The 16,803-nt window shown below is 42.5% G+C and overlaps 1 protein-coding gene across 1 annotated transcript; it reads left to right on the top strand.

Annotated features, from left to right (window-relative positions):
* The first annotated feature begins 1,454 nt into the window (after positions 1 to 1,454).
* On the top strand, positions 1,455 to 3,562 carry tpbgl (trophoblast glycoprotein like). The gene has a single exon (XM_070983342.1). It carries the CDS (start codon positions 1,651 to 1,653, stop codon positions 2,722 to 2,724), a length of 1,074 nt encoding a protein of 357 aa, XP_070839443.1. The 5' UTR covers positions 1,455 to 1,650; the 3' UTR covers positions 2,725 to 3,562.
* The last annotated feature ends 13,241 nt before the right edge of the window (positions 3,563 to 16,803 follow it).

Here is a 16,803-nt window from a genome sequence, read left to right on the forward strand (position 1 = left end):
GTGTGCTCTCACTCACTCGGCAAACACGCACGCACACACACACACAAACAGAGAAAGAGCGAAAAAGAAGAAGAGTTCGGCCCTCTGCGGCTGTGATTAGGTGTCAGTAAGGATGTTGAACGACAGCTTCCTGTTACTCTGCATCTGCTCCAATTAAGTAAACCCCAAGTGGTTGGATTTGAAGTTGGCTTGTTGGGTTGTCATCCTGAGTGTTATTTCGGTATCCAGAGTCTGGTCTGTTTGCTGTCTGCACTCAGAAATAAGTGCACTGCTCTGCCATTTGGAGCTCTCCATGCTGCTCAACCTCTCGCCTTCTCTGACTTCTCTCCTTCTTCATTTTTTTGTTCTTCCTCAGCTCCTGTTGTATCTGTTGTTTGCTAAAGCTTGTTCCTCTTCTCTTCGTTCCTTCCTTTCGTCTTTTTATTTGTGGGCAGCGTCTGTTTTTGCATCCTTTTGAACACACAAGTTCCTTTACGGTGCGGTGCTGTAGGGCTCTGCGGAGCTGTCCATAGGGCTGAACCTCTGACTCTTCCTATGAACACTGACGTACTTAATTAAACTGATACATTGTGCACTTCTCAGTTATTTATGTCCTTCACTAAGCACTGTGTTCAGCACAGAAATATCCTGGCTGCTGGGGGTCTAGTGAAAATATTGTCAGAGCTTTCCACTTCGGGCAAAAGATGCTGTGTAACAGCCGCCTTCAAGCCACCGTATTTCTTAATTAGAGCTAATTTCACCTCAGGCTTGAATGTGAAACTCTCTTGGTCTCTGGCATGTAATGACGGATCAGTCCCATGTCAGTCCAGCACCACATGCCCCATGCAAATCTGTGTTAGAAGCGGTTTATGTATTCAAGCTTATTGATTTGTTTGCCAACTCCATACTGTAGACGTGGAGAGCGTGGCCAACTCCCCAAAAGCGAGTTTTCTCCACCAAAGCACCATTAAACAGGCTCCACTGCCCACGCATAATTACAGCAACTGATCTACAGCAATATGCCATAAATTAAGGCCGTAAGAATGGAAACGTGGTGTGGGAGGAAACGACGAAATCTCTTGGAGTTTAAATTATCCGACAACCATCTGGTCATGATAAATGGGCTCATTTTGCTGTTCAAATTGAGAAAATTGGGTTTGAGGAGACAGTAACTCAAGAGAGTCTGTTGTCAGGCAACAACATGTGATATTAAAATTATTTAACCCTCGATAACGTTCATAGAATCAGTGTTTCAGTATTAAACGGCCTCTTCTGCTGATCTTATTTCTAAAATAAGTAGAAATTAGGATGGCTTGGGAGCACTTGTACTGGCGTGCTCTCTCTCTCTCTCTCTCTCTCTCTCTCTCTCTCTCTCTCTCTCTCTCTCAGTGACAGGCGTCAAAAATACCACCAAGGGAGCGCAGATCAGCAGCTTTCCACACTCGGCTGTTTTCCACCGTCCCATGCGTAAAATATCTCCCAGAAAACTCATCTTTTCTCCGGACGGGGACGCAACGCGCCGAGATGACCGTGGAAAGCTTCTGTTTTCTGTCCTGATGGTTCAAAGTAACCGGTGCCGGACCGAGTCGACTTTACATGCCTGAGAGGATTGTAGTCGGATAAATCTTTGCGAGACACATCGGCATCTAGGCGAGCTGCTCGGAGACTAACATGAGGGAGAAGATGTGGATATTTCACAGTGCCGACAAGGCAAAGTGTCTTTTCTCTCTTTGGAATCAGTGGTGTTTGTGTTACGCAGCGGTGGTGTGTTTGTTGTTCTCGCCTGTCAGGACGGATGATGCCTGCCCGTCGTCCTGCGTCTGTGCCAGAGACTCCGGGACAGTCACCTGTCGTGATGGGGAGGACGCTGAGGTACCGGGAGACATACCGGTCTGGACGTCCACCCTGATACTCAAGGGGAGAAACATCTCAACTTTACAGCGCGGTGCGTTCATGATCAACGACACGGAATCGGACATGACAACACTTTCGCTGTCCTACAACGGAATACAGGCTATTGAACCCTACGCCTTCCTGGGACTCCCCCGGTTGCATTTGCTGGATCTGAGCCACAATCAGCTGGAGTCTATCTCAGCCAGGGCGTTCCACGGGTTACTGGAGCTGCGCTCTCTTTACCTGAACGACTCTCTTTTGCCTCCGGCCACCATGCAGCTCCCAAATGCGCTCAGCACACAAAGTTTGCACAACCTCCACAGACTGGAGCTGGCGGGTAACAGCCTGAAGTCTATACCCCTTATGAGATTAGACATCTATAATCTGCACGCATTGGTGCTGATAAATAACTCAATAGAGAGCATTAGCCCGGAAAACGTAACCAATTTGTACCAGCTGCGGCGCATACGCGTCTACTTGTCTTTAAACCCGTTCCGGTGCAACTGTGAACTGGAGGCGTTTTATTACTGGTTGAAGAACTCATCCCAGTGCCCGGATGCACAGCGCCTCCTGTGCAGCGAGCCAGAGGTCAAGAGGGGGGTTCCAGTGGAGAAGCTCCGAAGGGAGGATGTGGATTGTATGAATGAGAACCTTGAGGCGGTTTCGTACGTGTTCCTCGGTATAGTGCTGGCCCTGATAGGGGTGGTGTTTCTCATGGTGCTGTATCTGAACCGGGGAGGCATCAAACGGTGGCTCAACAACATCAGAGAGGCGTGTAGAGACCAGATGGAGGTCTACCATTACCGCTACGAGCAGGACTCAGACCCGAGACTGGCCAACGTGGCTGTTTGACCGGCTGAACGTCAGACCACTTCTTTGCAGTGAGAGGGAAGGATAGGCAGTGTTTCTGGGAAGGATGGCGAGTCAGAGATGTACTTCATCAAAAAGACTGGGAAGAGTTCCCGGCAGTGTCCTGTCACAATCGAGTTAAACACTAGTTTCATCATTTTCAGCAGCTGGCCAATTAACTGCAATTATCCCTCTCACACTGGAATATGCACAGAGCCAAAGACACTCAAAAGACTATAAGAGACCATTATTGTACATATTGTACAAATACATAGTATCTCCTCAAGACAGGAATGCTTTTCATGCATCATTTTACGCAGTCTACGACAGCTTGTCAGACTTAGTATTATTTATCTTATTAACCAAGTGACAAATATACAGTAAAGGTATATAGAATTTCTGATTTGCAAAGATGCAATGAAACGGTGAATCAGTGTGATTAAAACTGTAGCCCTTGCAAACTGCTGCAAACTAATAGTCTGCATTCAGGAAACCCTGCAGGGAAAACAATGTATTTCTGTTTGCAATCTGCAGATGGAGAGAACGCATAATGCAATGAGAGAGAGAGAGAGAAAAGTGGTAGAGAAGGCAGAAAAGATGAGGCAAGGATGTTTGTTGGAGTGCCATGTTCATGCAAGCGGGCGACGCTGGAGTAAACTGTCAGGTTTCATCATCAACCACACGGCACAAGTCACCAACCTCGTCTTTATGAGCAGCCTTTGATCTCTGAAAATAGCACGCGTGCATCATTCGAGCAGCAGGGCAGTTTGAGGGAGAGACAGAATCTAACCATGCATGTGATTGTTGTAGGCATAGAAAACCAACCCAAACATTAATAAAAAAGGTCAAACACAAATGGTGAGTTAGCAGTGTTCTTTACGTCAGTACATTTTACCGTCACTGTCAGGAAACGTTGCCTTTGCGCATCACCATGCCGATGTTGAACAGAAGAAATGTTTCAAAGTTGTATTTTGTTAAAAAAAAAGAAGTAAATATGCTAAAAGCAGGTGTTAGTGCATCTGTACCTCCAGGCTCACCAGAAAAGGTCTAGACCATCTCATCCACTCTTGGAAAGCACCGAGGAGTGCAAGGCTGGCAGAGGTCTGCACAGAGAGAAATGTAACAGAAAGGCATGGCAGCGTTAATCTCATCAGCACCGTGACTAATAAACCACGGTGAATGATGATCGACCTGTGGAGTCAGTATCTCTCTCCATAGCCTGGAGCTCATCAACCCTCTTAACTAAAGTTACGATCACAGGGATTTTGAAAGCAAGGTCAATCATGAAAAGCTGGGGGAACGAAGCAGGACAGGAAGAATGTGTGTGTGTGTGCGCATATTAATCAAAGCCATGTGATGAAAGTGAAAACAGCAAACGCATTTGCTCTAAGATTATTTGCTTTATGAACATGTGACAGTTCGCCTCTCTTCTTATGTAATTAATGTGTTTGCGCATGAAAACTAGTGGGTGACAAAACTATACGGGATCAGTGTGAGTTCACGCACCAGATTTAAGACGACGAGGTGAGAAATGAATCATCTACAGGAGACTTGATGTACAGTTGTGTGACAAAGAGGGTGTTGATGATTAGCAATGGATGCTCCCAGCCACACAGATCACATACACAGATTTACTGTTGAAACAGAAGCCAGACAGACAGATCGTGTATTTATATCTTTTTGACTCTAGCAAAATTTTCCAACATTGCACACTCTTGGTGAGAGTACTTCACTGTCAGCAGTGTCAGAGCTGCCTTTACATAACAGTGACATCAAAATGTGCGACACTGTCACTTGTTATATCAGGTGACATGACAGCACACCATACACTGTCATGTTGCATATAAAGGCTGAGAGGATGCATTTATTGACAGGGGAAGCAGCGTCCAAGGATGAAAGCACGTTGACTCGTTCCAACATTGCAAACTTAAAATCTATTCATACTGTAAACACTTATGAGAAAGTCTGATCCAGGATGTTGTTATAAGAGCTTCAAGAGATACACAACAAAGCCATCCATCGATAAAGGAACAGAGCAAACAACTGAAACACCCACTTGTATGAGGGAGGGGAGTATGAAGTAGGAAAAGTCAGAAAAAGTACCCATGAGGATGGGACTAATAAAAAAATAATTTAAATTTTGCAATTAAAATGATGTAAATTAGACATGACAGTGTGTCAGAAATACGTGATGGTGCTGAAAGTTGTGTGTGTTTGTGTGTCCCAGCTAACGAGAGTCTGCAGCCATTCTGAAGGACTGTGCTTAGTCAGGCTGGCGCTTGGAGCTGAATGCATCAGCATGCTAACAACGCTGATGTCTGCAATGTTTACCAAGTTCAGCATGTTAGTTTACTGTGTTAGCATGCTAGCTAATTAGCAGGAAACGCAAAGGACACTTGAGGCTGATGGGAATGGCGTTAAGTGTTGCAGGTATGCAGGTGGTGGCACTGGACTGAAAGTCAGAGGGTCATCAAAGTTCTTAAGATTTATGCTCTTGGGTTCTGAATTCCTGTGCAAAATTTAATTTTAGAGAGATATTTCAGTCTGGACCAAACGGGCAGCCGACAGACTGAGATTACCACCCGAAGAGCCGCTAGAGTGGCTAAAAATAAGTCTCAAGGTTTAATTTAAATGTGCAGCTGCTTATGAATGTCTATAATGTGGCACATACTTTAATGTGACTGTGGGGTAATTCTTTGAGTCTTTGGAAATGGGTCAGACAGTATGCACAAAGCAGCTGTGAAGAGACACGTTAATGTGCACACAACTTTTGTTTTTCATCTGATGATGAGCTGAGTGAGACTGAGAGTAACATCTGATCATCAATCAAGTAAATCAAGTTCTGTCATCGACCAGGTGAATTGGATGAAAACACAAAACAAAACACAGAGATGATCGCATTTATCTCATGGAGACGGAGAGAAGATAAAATGAAAAGGGAAGAGAGGATCTCGTGCTGTTTCAGCACAAGTGCTAGGATTAATGGTTATGTGCTGCACTTTATATCTGGAAATATCTGGCCTCAAAAAGTCTGGAAACACACATACACGCACACACAGTCTTTGTCTCTCGGTTTATCACAGTTTTAATGTTTAACAATGCATTCAGCCTGCCTTTGCTGTCATGCTCTCTGTTTCTCTGTTGAACAATCATCTTTCTCTATTTTTGGTAGAAACCACACAATGTTCTGCTATTGGTCAAACAGACAAATCTGGACTAGCACTCAGGCTTCAACTCTGCCCTCTCGGTGCACTTCGCATGGCATTGCTCCATTTCTTTGTTCCTCCTCCATTTTGCTCATTTCTCCTCACAGATACATCCTCTCAGCCCTGCATGGCCAACCCTCCCTCCATCTCTCTCTGCCTCTCTGTCTATTCCCCTCTCTCGCTCCTCTTCATCCAGGTAAATGACTTTATCCAGTTGAGTGACTTTGTAAGGACGTGGGGGTAGGGTTTAAGCCGAGCCCAGCAAAAAGGAAGGCCGCGAAAAGAAAGATAAAGAGAAGAGAAGGAGAGAAAAGATTCATTAGAGTTCTTTAGTCCAGGCACCAAATGTCCTTGCCTTATGCAAAAGCATGAGTCATCGTCTTGTTCTATATATGAACGTCTGGGTGGCCAAAGCCCAACTGCAAACTAGGGGAGAAATATTATTTTTATTGTTGAACAGCTGCTGCTATCAGAGAATTCAACCGCATCTTAACTTCAGGACACTTTTTATAACATTCAGAAAGTGGCCTGAAGATGAGTTGTCTGCCTCACAGCCCATCAACCAGTGATTGAACAGGACGGTTACCCTCACACACGCAGGTGCTGCAGACTGAGGGTGCAGTGAAGCCCCTGTGGGTCACACATGTCCACTTGTACGTTTGTGTTTATTGTCTGCCCAGGCGAAACCGGCATCCTGGGAAGCAGACTGCGAGAAGTTCATGATGTGACATATGGAAATGAGTCTGCTAGTTGGTGGTCTGATTACTGGTTATTGATCGCTGGATGCGCCCTGACTGCTGCCTGAAGATAAGGGAAGGGGTTCAGCTCTGTAGGAGAGGAGGGGGTCGAGGGTCACATCCGTCTGCTCAGGCACAGCTCAGATTGAACCCTCAGAGGCAGAAGAAGGGTTAATATTTCAGAGGACAATTTAATCAGTGCAACTTTCCATAATATGAGCTGAGAACATTTTGAAATTCCAGTGCACTAATGTCTTCATCTGCGCTGTGTGGAGTGAACCGGAGGCAAACGTGATTTTCCATTTCCCTCCTCTGCTATCAGAGTCCTCAACAAAACCAGCAAGCAGAACCTTTTCCTGCATCGCAAAGCAGTCTTTTACTGTAAAACGTAAATCTTTAGCACACCGTCACAGCAGCCAGAGAGCTATTGCAGGCCTGACTCAGTGTTGACAGAGATGTCCACGCACAGAAGGAGACTGTTAATATGAATGAAAAAAGGGCGGCGATGGAGGGCACGTCACGGACCTCGCTTTTTACCTCTCCTCCGCACTGGGTTATTTACGGTACATCACAGACTGGAGGGGAGGAGATTGAAAATTAAATGTGCCTTTCCTTGATCACCGAAATATTGAGCTTAATTAAAACCTCATGTGTTATTTTTATATGCAAACCCTCAAACGTCACAGTGTTGGTTTCCTAGCAATTAGTGCTGGAAATCAAACTCGCCCAGCTGACACTATATACATATTTTCTAATATTTGGTTTAATAATATCGGCTAATTGCGACCAAAAGACATACTTAGCGTTGAAAAAAACCAACTTGTCAGTGCCCTCTGGAGAACAAACTACAGTTAGTTTGGCATTTCTGTGCTGGGATTTCTTGTTACTTCTCAGTAGACGCTTGTACAAATACTGATATATCCGCAATAAGCTAATATTGGTCAGTAAATCAGCTCCAGTGTTGAAAGCTGAGAACCGAAAGTCGGCATTGAACGTCTGGTCAGATTCATGGTCTCATTTACTAAATCTGGTCTGTCATTGTTCACACTCTCCCTCAACCCTTCAGACTTCAGATTTCAGAGAGGAAGAGCCGAGGTGAAGTCAGCGTGAGCTCGTCAAACCGCTGCTGAGACGCACACAGCTGTGAATGCGTGTCACAGAAGCGCCGCCCATTCGACCATTATCATGTTTACCTTAAATTAAGTGCCAGCTTTCCGGAGCAAGCTTAACGACTCGTTATTAGTGTGCACCCTCGCAAATTTCCTTCCAGTTTTAATTGTTAGAGGACAAGCTTGGGGCGGCAAACAAGTTCTTATGAGATTAATTAAGCTTTAATTTGAACAGTAAAAGGTTTGTTTGTTACAGGCAAGGTCATTAACTGGCATTCAGTGGTAATGTCATCATAAAGGGAGCTCATTAGAAGTTTTGTCTGGGGTCAGCTTGTTCTGTTTGGTGATAAAGGCAACCAAGGGGATACTACGCATTTGGGGTGTCATCATTTTATTTTCATTGTGCTGATTTACGTCATGCATCCAAAGATCACACTCCAGATCAGATTAGAGAGAAATTCAAGAATCAGGCAGGTAATTATGAAATAATGCATCAATCTCAGCTTCCATCTGCACTACTCCCCTTGATATTTCCATTTTCTGTAATTACAAACCATGGGAACCAAGTCTGAAATTATGAACTTCTGTGTGGCCTCTAAGCTCAAAGGTCTTGTGTGTTTTAATAAGGTCCACCTAAGGTAATAAAAAGGATAACTGGAGTCCTGGCCTGGGTTAAAATTCACCCTGGACTGTGTGTGTAAACACAGTTGGCAGGTCGATTGGCCTTTGACCAGGAGAACGGATTCTATGTTAATAAGATGGATCACAGATCTATACGCTAATTAAAACCCGCTGACTTGCCTGTAAATTAAAAGAAGAAACAGTCAGCGTGTGGAATGATCTTCTGGGAAAGACACAGAGGGAGTCCTGACCTTAATCCCTCACTTAAAGGACAAACATTAATTCCTCACATTTCACACATAAATTTCAATCAAGTTCTCTCCAGCGAGGGCACAGGTGCTCATTCTGGATCAGATAAATCGGTTAAGAAGAGTCATTAATATCCTTCGCGTCCGTGCTCAGCGGAATGATTGAAGAGGTGACGCCGGCACCGCTGAAGTGATCAGGATGTGACTCTCACAGAGCGGAGACGGGGGCTTCTCTGTGCATCTCAGACAAACTTCCCGGTGACCTTGTGCCACTGTCACTTCATAAAAACCTTTCAGCAGCTTTTACAAGTTGTCGTCTACAGTACCGAACACAACTCAGCAGCTGCCTCGCTACTAAGAGGTATTAATTCAGCTTTTTTCACCGGCTGCGCTGTCCTCTCAAGGACAAGCAGAAATCACTCCATCAATATGTGAATGAATAATTAGATGTCGAGGGTGTACAGTTTCTGTGGACAGCAAATTTCAGCAGCAGAAGAAGAACTCCCACTTTTTGTGTTGGAAACCTGCATGAACCCACTAAGAAAAAGTAGCATGCTGATGTTTATTAATATATGTCCACTTCATCTCAGGACATTAAAGCTACATGCTGTCTTTTTTACGAGTACAGAGAAATGAATTTTATATATATATCAAACATACAGCTCTACATTTCTACATACTAATTTTCTGTGGTACATTTAACAAAAGCACACCACTGTGGCTTCATTTTAATTACAGCAACACCCAAAAACATTGTTTGTTTGTTTTTTAAATCACTGAAGCAATTCTAAAAAAAATGATAAGAAAGTATTTCAAAGCCTTGTAACAATTATTCATCTTAATGACGAAACATTCAGGGCTCATTAAATTCCTTTCCCATTAATCACACCACCTCCTACTGTAGCTCTGCTAATTGGCTGCCAGCGAGTCTGTCTGAGCAGCGTGAATACGTGACGGGCAGCTTCCCATTCAAACGACTGTGAGGAAAAATGCAGTCTCAGCAGTTTGAATATTTCATGCTGTCCTTCAGTGGAGAGGAGCTGCCGATCGTCTGACCGGTCATAACGTTGGCCGGTTACCTCAGAGAAAACTGCATCTGCTCTGACAACCTGTCTGTCACTTTCTGAGTATTTGAAGAGCTCTGTCCTCTCAGTGCAGTCTCAACTATTACACGCTGGATTTCAACACGCAACCGCAGTACAAGCGGTTAGAGGAGAGCATTTTCAGCCTCACCCATTTATTTTTGCATGTGTTGAAAAGTTTTCTCACAATGGTTTTGCCATCAGCAAAATCCACCCGAGGCTGGACAAACTTCGTTGATAGGCACAGACCACTGACCCCTCCTGGACCCTGTAGAGCCCATAATGCCCATAATGGTGCGTAAAGCTCCACTATTATGTACAATCTTCAATGTCATTCAGTGTGCATTCCAGTGCACACTAACTTTTTGCACCCTTCTTAGCTTTCACTATTAAAATCGTTCAACTGACCACTACTGCCCTCATGTGGCCACTGGGCTAAAATTCAGCTGGATAAACTCATGTTTTTCATTTCCTCGTGCAACTGAACATTTAATCAGACTTCATACCACACACTGCCTCTTTATACTTGAAATGCCTGAAATGGACAATAAAAATGTAGATACGGGCATGTTTACAACTGGGTGGTTTTTCATTCTTCATGAATTTCCTACTATATCTAGTATAAGAGCATAATTTACAGCGCCATCAGAACACAGACATCAAGCTTTAAAATCTCCAAGGTTGGACTAACAGCCAAGCCTTTAGTGAACTTGCTGCTGATCATTTAGATAAATAATTAAAGCATAAAATACACAAAGGCCCTCTTCTAGAGTCTGATATTCTTATTATTGGTATCATGTTACCCCCTGTTGTATTTTTCTCATTAAAGATGCAAAACATTTTTGCACATAAATTAACCAAATCTCTCATTTGACTCTCTTGAGATTAGGCCATCCACACACAGTCAGAAAATTTCTACACTTCTGAGAAGGACAAAGGCGTCCCTGACTGACACTGATGGAAACTTGTGGGTCAAACATGTTTGGGGATGGAAATAAAAGAATTATAGGTATAAAAGCAGCTTTATTCTGTGCAGAACAGAAAAATTATATTTAAATGACTGAGGATCCAGCACATTGGGGAACGAGTGGGATTGGTCAAGGCTGATAAAGCAACAGTTACCTTTTATTAACCTACACCTGTACTATTATTGTCACAGTATAAACATAAAGTGTATCTGTTGCCATGGCTCCACTTTGTTATTTGCCTCAGTCATCACTTACAGAAATGTTAGGAGATTTAATTGCGAGCATATTTCTTTGCAATGAAGGCAAATGAGATGAATGAGGCTAAAGTCTAAAACAATTCGATCAAATCACAAAGCAGCACCTCATAAATGAGTCTCATTAGGAAAGTTCCAGGAGTCAAAGAGTCAGGAGGGTGTTGACAAAGGCACCATCAGGAATTAATATATGGATTATATGGAAGTTACACAGCAAGTGTAATAAGTGCAGAGGAAACATACATCTCACTTCTGGGATATAAATGAGAAGTTTGGGGCTGTACTAAGCTTTTCTGCAATACTGCATATCGCAAGAGGAGTCAGTGTAATAGCAACTGAACACCATGGTGGAGCTCACAAAACTGAGCACCACCTGTTCTGACTGTCATGTCCCCAGAGAAAGTTGATCATATCTAAAGTTTGGCTCATCAGTTTCACAGAACAGAACACAAGTGCTCATTTTATATCCATTACCCCGGAGAGAAAAGAATCATAAATCAACGTCAGGATGAAAGAGATGTAGATCAGGCCGTTCAGGTGCAGCCATAAATCATAGGTACTGCGAGCTAACAGCAGAAGTTTGTGAAAATGGCGTAAAACTTGCACACATACAAAAGTTAGTGACTGAGGGTAAAACATTATATTGACAACGGGTGCAATGTCCCCTCTTATCCAAAACCAGAGACACGCGTTGCTATCCATGGTCCTGAAACTTTAAATCCACTGTCAGAGCTGCACATATCAATTCAAGGAGGGTTTGTCAGGCTTGCCTTATCAGACACCTGCAGTCCACACATCTTTTCTAACTCCATAAACTACATATATCAAAGCCCAGCTCGGCCTCAGAAGTCCTCTCGTGGTACAAATCATCAAGACAGGGTTTGTCATGGGTTTAAAAGCCGAGCCAAGGTCAGCGTACTGTTCAGACATGGGCTGACATGAACATACAATCCAGATACATATTAGAGAAGCCAGGAGACACAAATTATATCATTATTTATTACATTGTCTTGACACTTTCATGAGATTCCCTTTGGGATTTACCACTTAAATTCATTTTATTATCAAGAAGGACACGGTGACCCAAGACAAAAAGACTGTGCCTCTCCAGCTCCTCAGAGCCTCTCTAACGAGTCCCAGCTGTGATGGCATCACAGGGGAACGATACTTAATGACCTTGCCCATAAACAAACAAACCCTCTACCGTTGAACCTTTTGCCTAATTAATCTCTTCCCTCGTTCATTAAAAATGGAGGGGAACGTGGGGAGGCAAATACTTCATAGAAACACGACATTTTGAGGAAAACCTGACGCTTAATCATCACCATCAAATGGTGTTTTAAACCCTCAAAACATAAAAGCTCAATCTTATGACCCCGAGTATATAATTGAAAGAATGCATGCCCAGTCTTCTGATGATACTTAAACATGAAGTCATCCATCCATCCATCCATCCATCCATCCATCCATCCATCCATCCATCCATCCATCCATCCATCCATCCATCCATCCATCCATCCATCCATTATCTATACCCACCTATCCCTTTTGGGGTTGCGGGGGGCTGGAGCCTATCCCAGCTGTCAACGGGCGAGAGGCGGGGTACACCCTGGACCGGTCGCCAGTCGATCACAGGGCAACACACAAGACAAACAACCATTCACGCTCACACTCACACCTAGGGGCAATTTTAGTCACCAATTAACCTAATGAGCATGTTTTTTGGTCTGTGGGAGGAAGCCGGAGTACCCGGAGAGAACCCACGCATGCACGGGAAGAACATGCAAACTTCACACAGAAAGGCCCCGCACGACCCGGGGATCGAACCGGTGACATTCTTGCTGTGAGGCAGGCACACTACCTGCTGCTCCACCGTGCCGCCCACATGAAGTGATATCAAAAAAAAAAAAAAAAAAAACTATGGCTTTAGGGTGGGTTTAAAAATCGAGATGATTCCTGGGCACTAATTCATAATTTGTCCAGTTTATGTGCAGAGTCCTGATGTGTTATTGTGACTTGTTTTTAACAACAGCATAAATAAGCCCATTTTAGCACTGAGTAAACAGCCCTACCTTATCTTCTCATTTTATGTTGTGTTTTTTTCTGGCAGTAAATCTTTGCACAGTTTCTAAACTGCATTGCACAATGAAGGCAGCTCTTATCTGCTCCGCTCTCGTGGATCTCGGCTCGGCCTTATCGCTAACTTCTCCTATTTTCAATGTTTCATTAACCCTTTGACACTCAGATCAGTATTTCACAGTGGTCTGGACAAAAAGCTTTGAAAGCAGAGAGACAACATATTATTAAAGTTTCTAGTTCAATGCGATTTGAAGATATATATCGTGTGACAATTGGTCATAATATGAAACAATAGATTTTTTTCTAGCGTTTATTTCGTTGCTTTGCAAATCACTCCCTCTACGGCGATATTTCTCATCCATATGAACTCAATCCCAGTGAGTCCCACACCGTGAGGGATACAGATATGCAGATCTTAAATACGGAAAATAGAAAACTAAATCATATTGATGATTCTACAGTGCATCGTTTGTGTCCAATACCAGCAAAGCAAGAAACTGAACACTTATTAAGGTTTAATGGCACCTATTGTTTGTCACACTTAGTGTACTAATTATAAAATGCAATTTCAGAAAGGGCATCAGTGGTGTGTAGGGGCTGGGACTGCAGGTTAGAGCCTTGCAGAGGTGACTATTACACAATCAGGAGGTTTACTTGAGATTTTCAGGAACACTAATGACTCATTAATATCAGTGCACACCCCTTCCCATTACGGTTTTAATTGCGAGAGAGCAAAAAATCCTAATGGATGCAGATGAGATTAATTAGGCTTAAATCTGAACAGTAAAAGGTTTGTTTGTTACAGGCTGGCGGTCATTAGCCAGCATCCTTTGGTAATGACATCACAAATAGGGCTCATTAGCAGGGTTCCCAGGAGTCAATGAGGAAGGAGAGGATCCTTTTGTCTGGGGTCACCGTGTCCTGTTTGCTGATAACAGTCCCCTTAGGGAACACGGTTCATTGTCAGTGTTACATTTTGTTGTTGAGCCACTTTAGTGACAGTTCAGTACACACATGCATGTAGTTTATACAAAGTGTGAAAGTATTTCAAGATTTCTTTGAGTATGAGTCAATTTTTCTGATTGTGAGTACCAATGTATGTTCCCCATTGCATTACATATAGTCTATAGTCAATTAGTGTGTGTATTAGCGTGTGAGCCTACGGCCATGACACTAAAATCACAGCTTTGATCATTTGTTGATATGGGCAATAGATTGTGTTTCAAGATTTAATCGAGTCTCTACAAAATCTAATGATGTGTTGCTGTGTAGTCCAAAGAAACTTATTATTGTTATTTCAGAAGAGGTCCTCTTGGGGAAAAGCTAGCAGTGCACAGGGGCTCCCATCCATTCCCCTCCAAATGTGAGACTGTAAGACCTGCTAATAGAAGCAGGTGAGATTAATTAGGCAGTGATTTAAACAGCAAAAGGCTTCTTTGTTATGAGAAGGGTCATTAACCTGCATTCTGAGGTGATGAAACTTCAAACTGGGTTAATTACAGAGACCCTTGAGGATGAGTATGATCACAACACTATTTTTTCCCCACTAATTCAAGTCATATATTTTTGTGCTAATGAGAGTTTGAATATGTACAAAGGAAATACAAAAAAAATCTAATATCATGATGGCAGAGGAAGGCGGAACTGGCCTCAAAGTGAAGACATGAATACCAAGTCTCTGTCCGTGGTCCTGAAAGCATGTCAGAACCAAACCGGCAGCTATATTTCATACATGTTTGTTATAAATTTCTTATTAAAAGACACAATCAGATGAAAACAGAAGGGTCACACTATCAGACATCAGACAATCTAAGTTAATAATATTGTCTGATGGACATAAAGGTTTGTTTAAAGGACTATTTGAATAAAACTGGCATTGAAATCAACGTCAATCAGTTTCAAAATGGTGATGTTTGATTTATAGATGAAACTGAGTCAAATTACTCAACCGTGAACATTAAACTTTTGTTTGAAACATTGCAGACTGGGTGTCAGAGTTATTACCTCTGCTAAGGAGGTCATGTTTTCAGTTCGGTTGTTTGTTGGTTCGTCTGTTTGTCAGCAGCATGTTGGGAAAAATTGGCAGAACTTTCTGAATGGTTTCAAAAACATAAATACCAAGTGTATATGTGTTCATAAGAAGCATATGACTGGAAGGTTTTGTAATAAGATGCACTGTTTTCCTCTTCTTCAGACTGGAGCGCTCTCACACAGTCCTCCGGCTCGTAGACTGTGGACTGTTTGAAATGACTCATTGGATTTGAGACATTTCCTGTATCAGCGTCTACATCATCTTTCTAGCCTTTGTGCGTGTGAAGTGTTCAATATTTTATTGATCTACACACTGTGACCACTGCTTACAAGCTCCACAATTTTTGGTTGCTGTCAACCTCGCAATTATTATTCTCAAACACAAGCACTATTCCCAGAATGATTATGTATTTAAGTGTGTAAGTATAGAGTCATATGCACCTGCTAAGGGGACCTATTTTACTGATCTTCTTTTGTGATTAATCAGCATAAAAAGACACATTTGTCTTATTACTCACTAATGTTTTTCTTAACTATTATTTAATCACTCACCGTATTCAACAAATGAAAAAAATATAAATCCCACACATCCCATGCATACAGGACAGGACCAGAGACAAGGATCGCTCTCGTCCTCATCTGTCACTCTGAAGACACTCCTTGACTTTATGTCTCTGTATGTCACATCTAAATCGCTCATAAAGCGTCTAAAAAAGCGTAAAGCGTAAAGTTTTTCAAACAAACAACTAAGTTTATGTTAACTAGATCTCAGGATTCATTACAGCACAAAGATGGTGCAGCCCTCAATATTAAAACAAGGGCTGATAAAATGTTTTATTTATTTCTGGTTCTTGAAAATTATGCAGGCGAGACGGAGGTATGCGGAGAAATGTTTTTGGGCTCCGGTATATATGCAGTCACCTTATATCATTTCCTATGACAAGTATGTATGAAATATTTATTCAAATTCAGTAAATGTATTAAATATAAATGAATCAGTTGACCTTTGTACATATATAGACACAGGCTGGACGAATATTGATGACTTAAACAGGAACTTTTTGTGCTGCAGTTCAGTGCAATGCTACAAAAAATATACTACGAAGCAGCCCAGTGACAGCACATCTGCCAATAAAATATTTACTGAAATAAGACCTTTAAATGTAGCTTTAGAGGTCTGAAGTCACAAGAAGAACATGCCAACAATGTGAATGGGAAACTGAGTTTATAGTCTGAATGGAAGTGAGTATTTGTAAGTCCTTTAAGAAGGAATGCAATGCATAAAAACGAAGCAGGACGAGCAGATTAGAGCTTAAACATGTCACTTGATTTAGCAAAAGGTAGTCAGAGGACACATGGTGGAGTGGGGGGGGGAATTCTGCCTTTTCTCTTGCAGCCCTTTGAAAGCACATGTAATCAGCAGCCATACCCATTTCCTTTCATTTTTAATTGCTGTTAATCTTAACAGGTACAACTGAGATTAATGAGTTTGAAGTTTAAAACATAAATGTTTGTTAAAGACGAAGCCATTAGCCAAGACTCTCTGGTGTTGGCTTCACAAACTGGGTTCATTAGAATCGTTTTGTTTTGGCTCAACATGGCCTGTTTAATGATAAATGCATCCTCGGGGAACATTACTGCAGTACATGAGTCATTACAGTATATGTGTCGCTGCTTAGTTTGCAAGATGTGTCCTCACAAAAGTAATTTTTCACATATTTTTGCCAAATCTCTTCCTGACCTCAAC

The sequence above is a fragment of the Chaetodon trifascialis genome, chromosome 16 (assembly GCF_039877785.1).
Source record: "Chaetodon trifascialis isolate fChaTrf1 chromosome 16, fChaTrf1.hap1, whole genome shotgun sequence".
In the NCBI taxonomy this organism is placed as follows: domain Eukaryota; kingdom Metazoa; phylum Chordata; class Actinopteri; order Chaetodontiformes; family Chaetodontidae; genus Chaetodon; species Chaetodon trifascialis.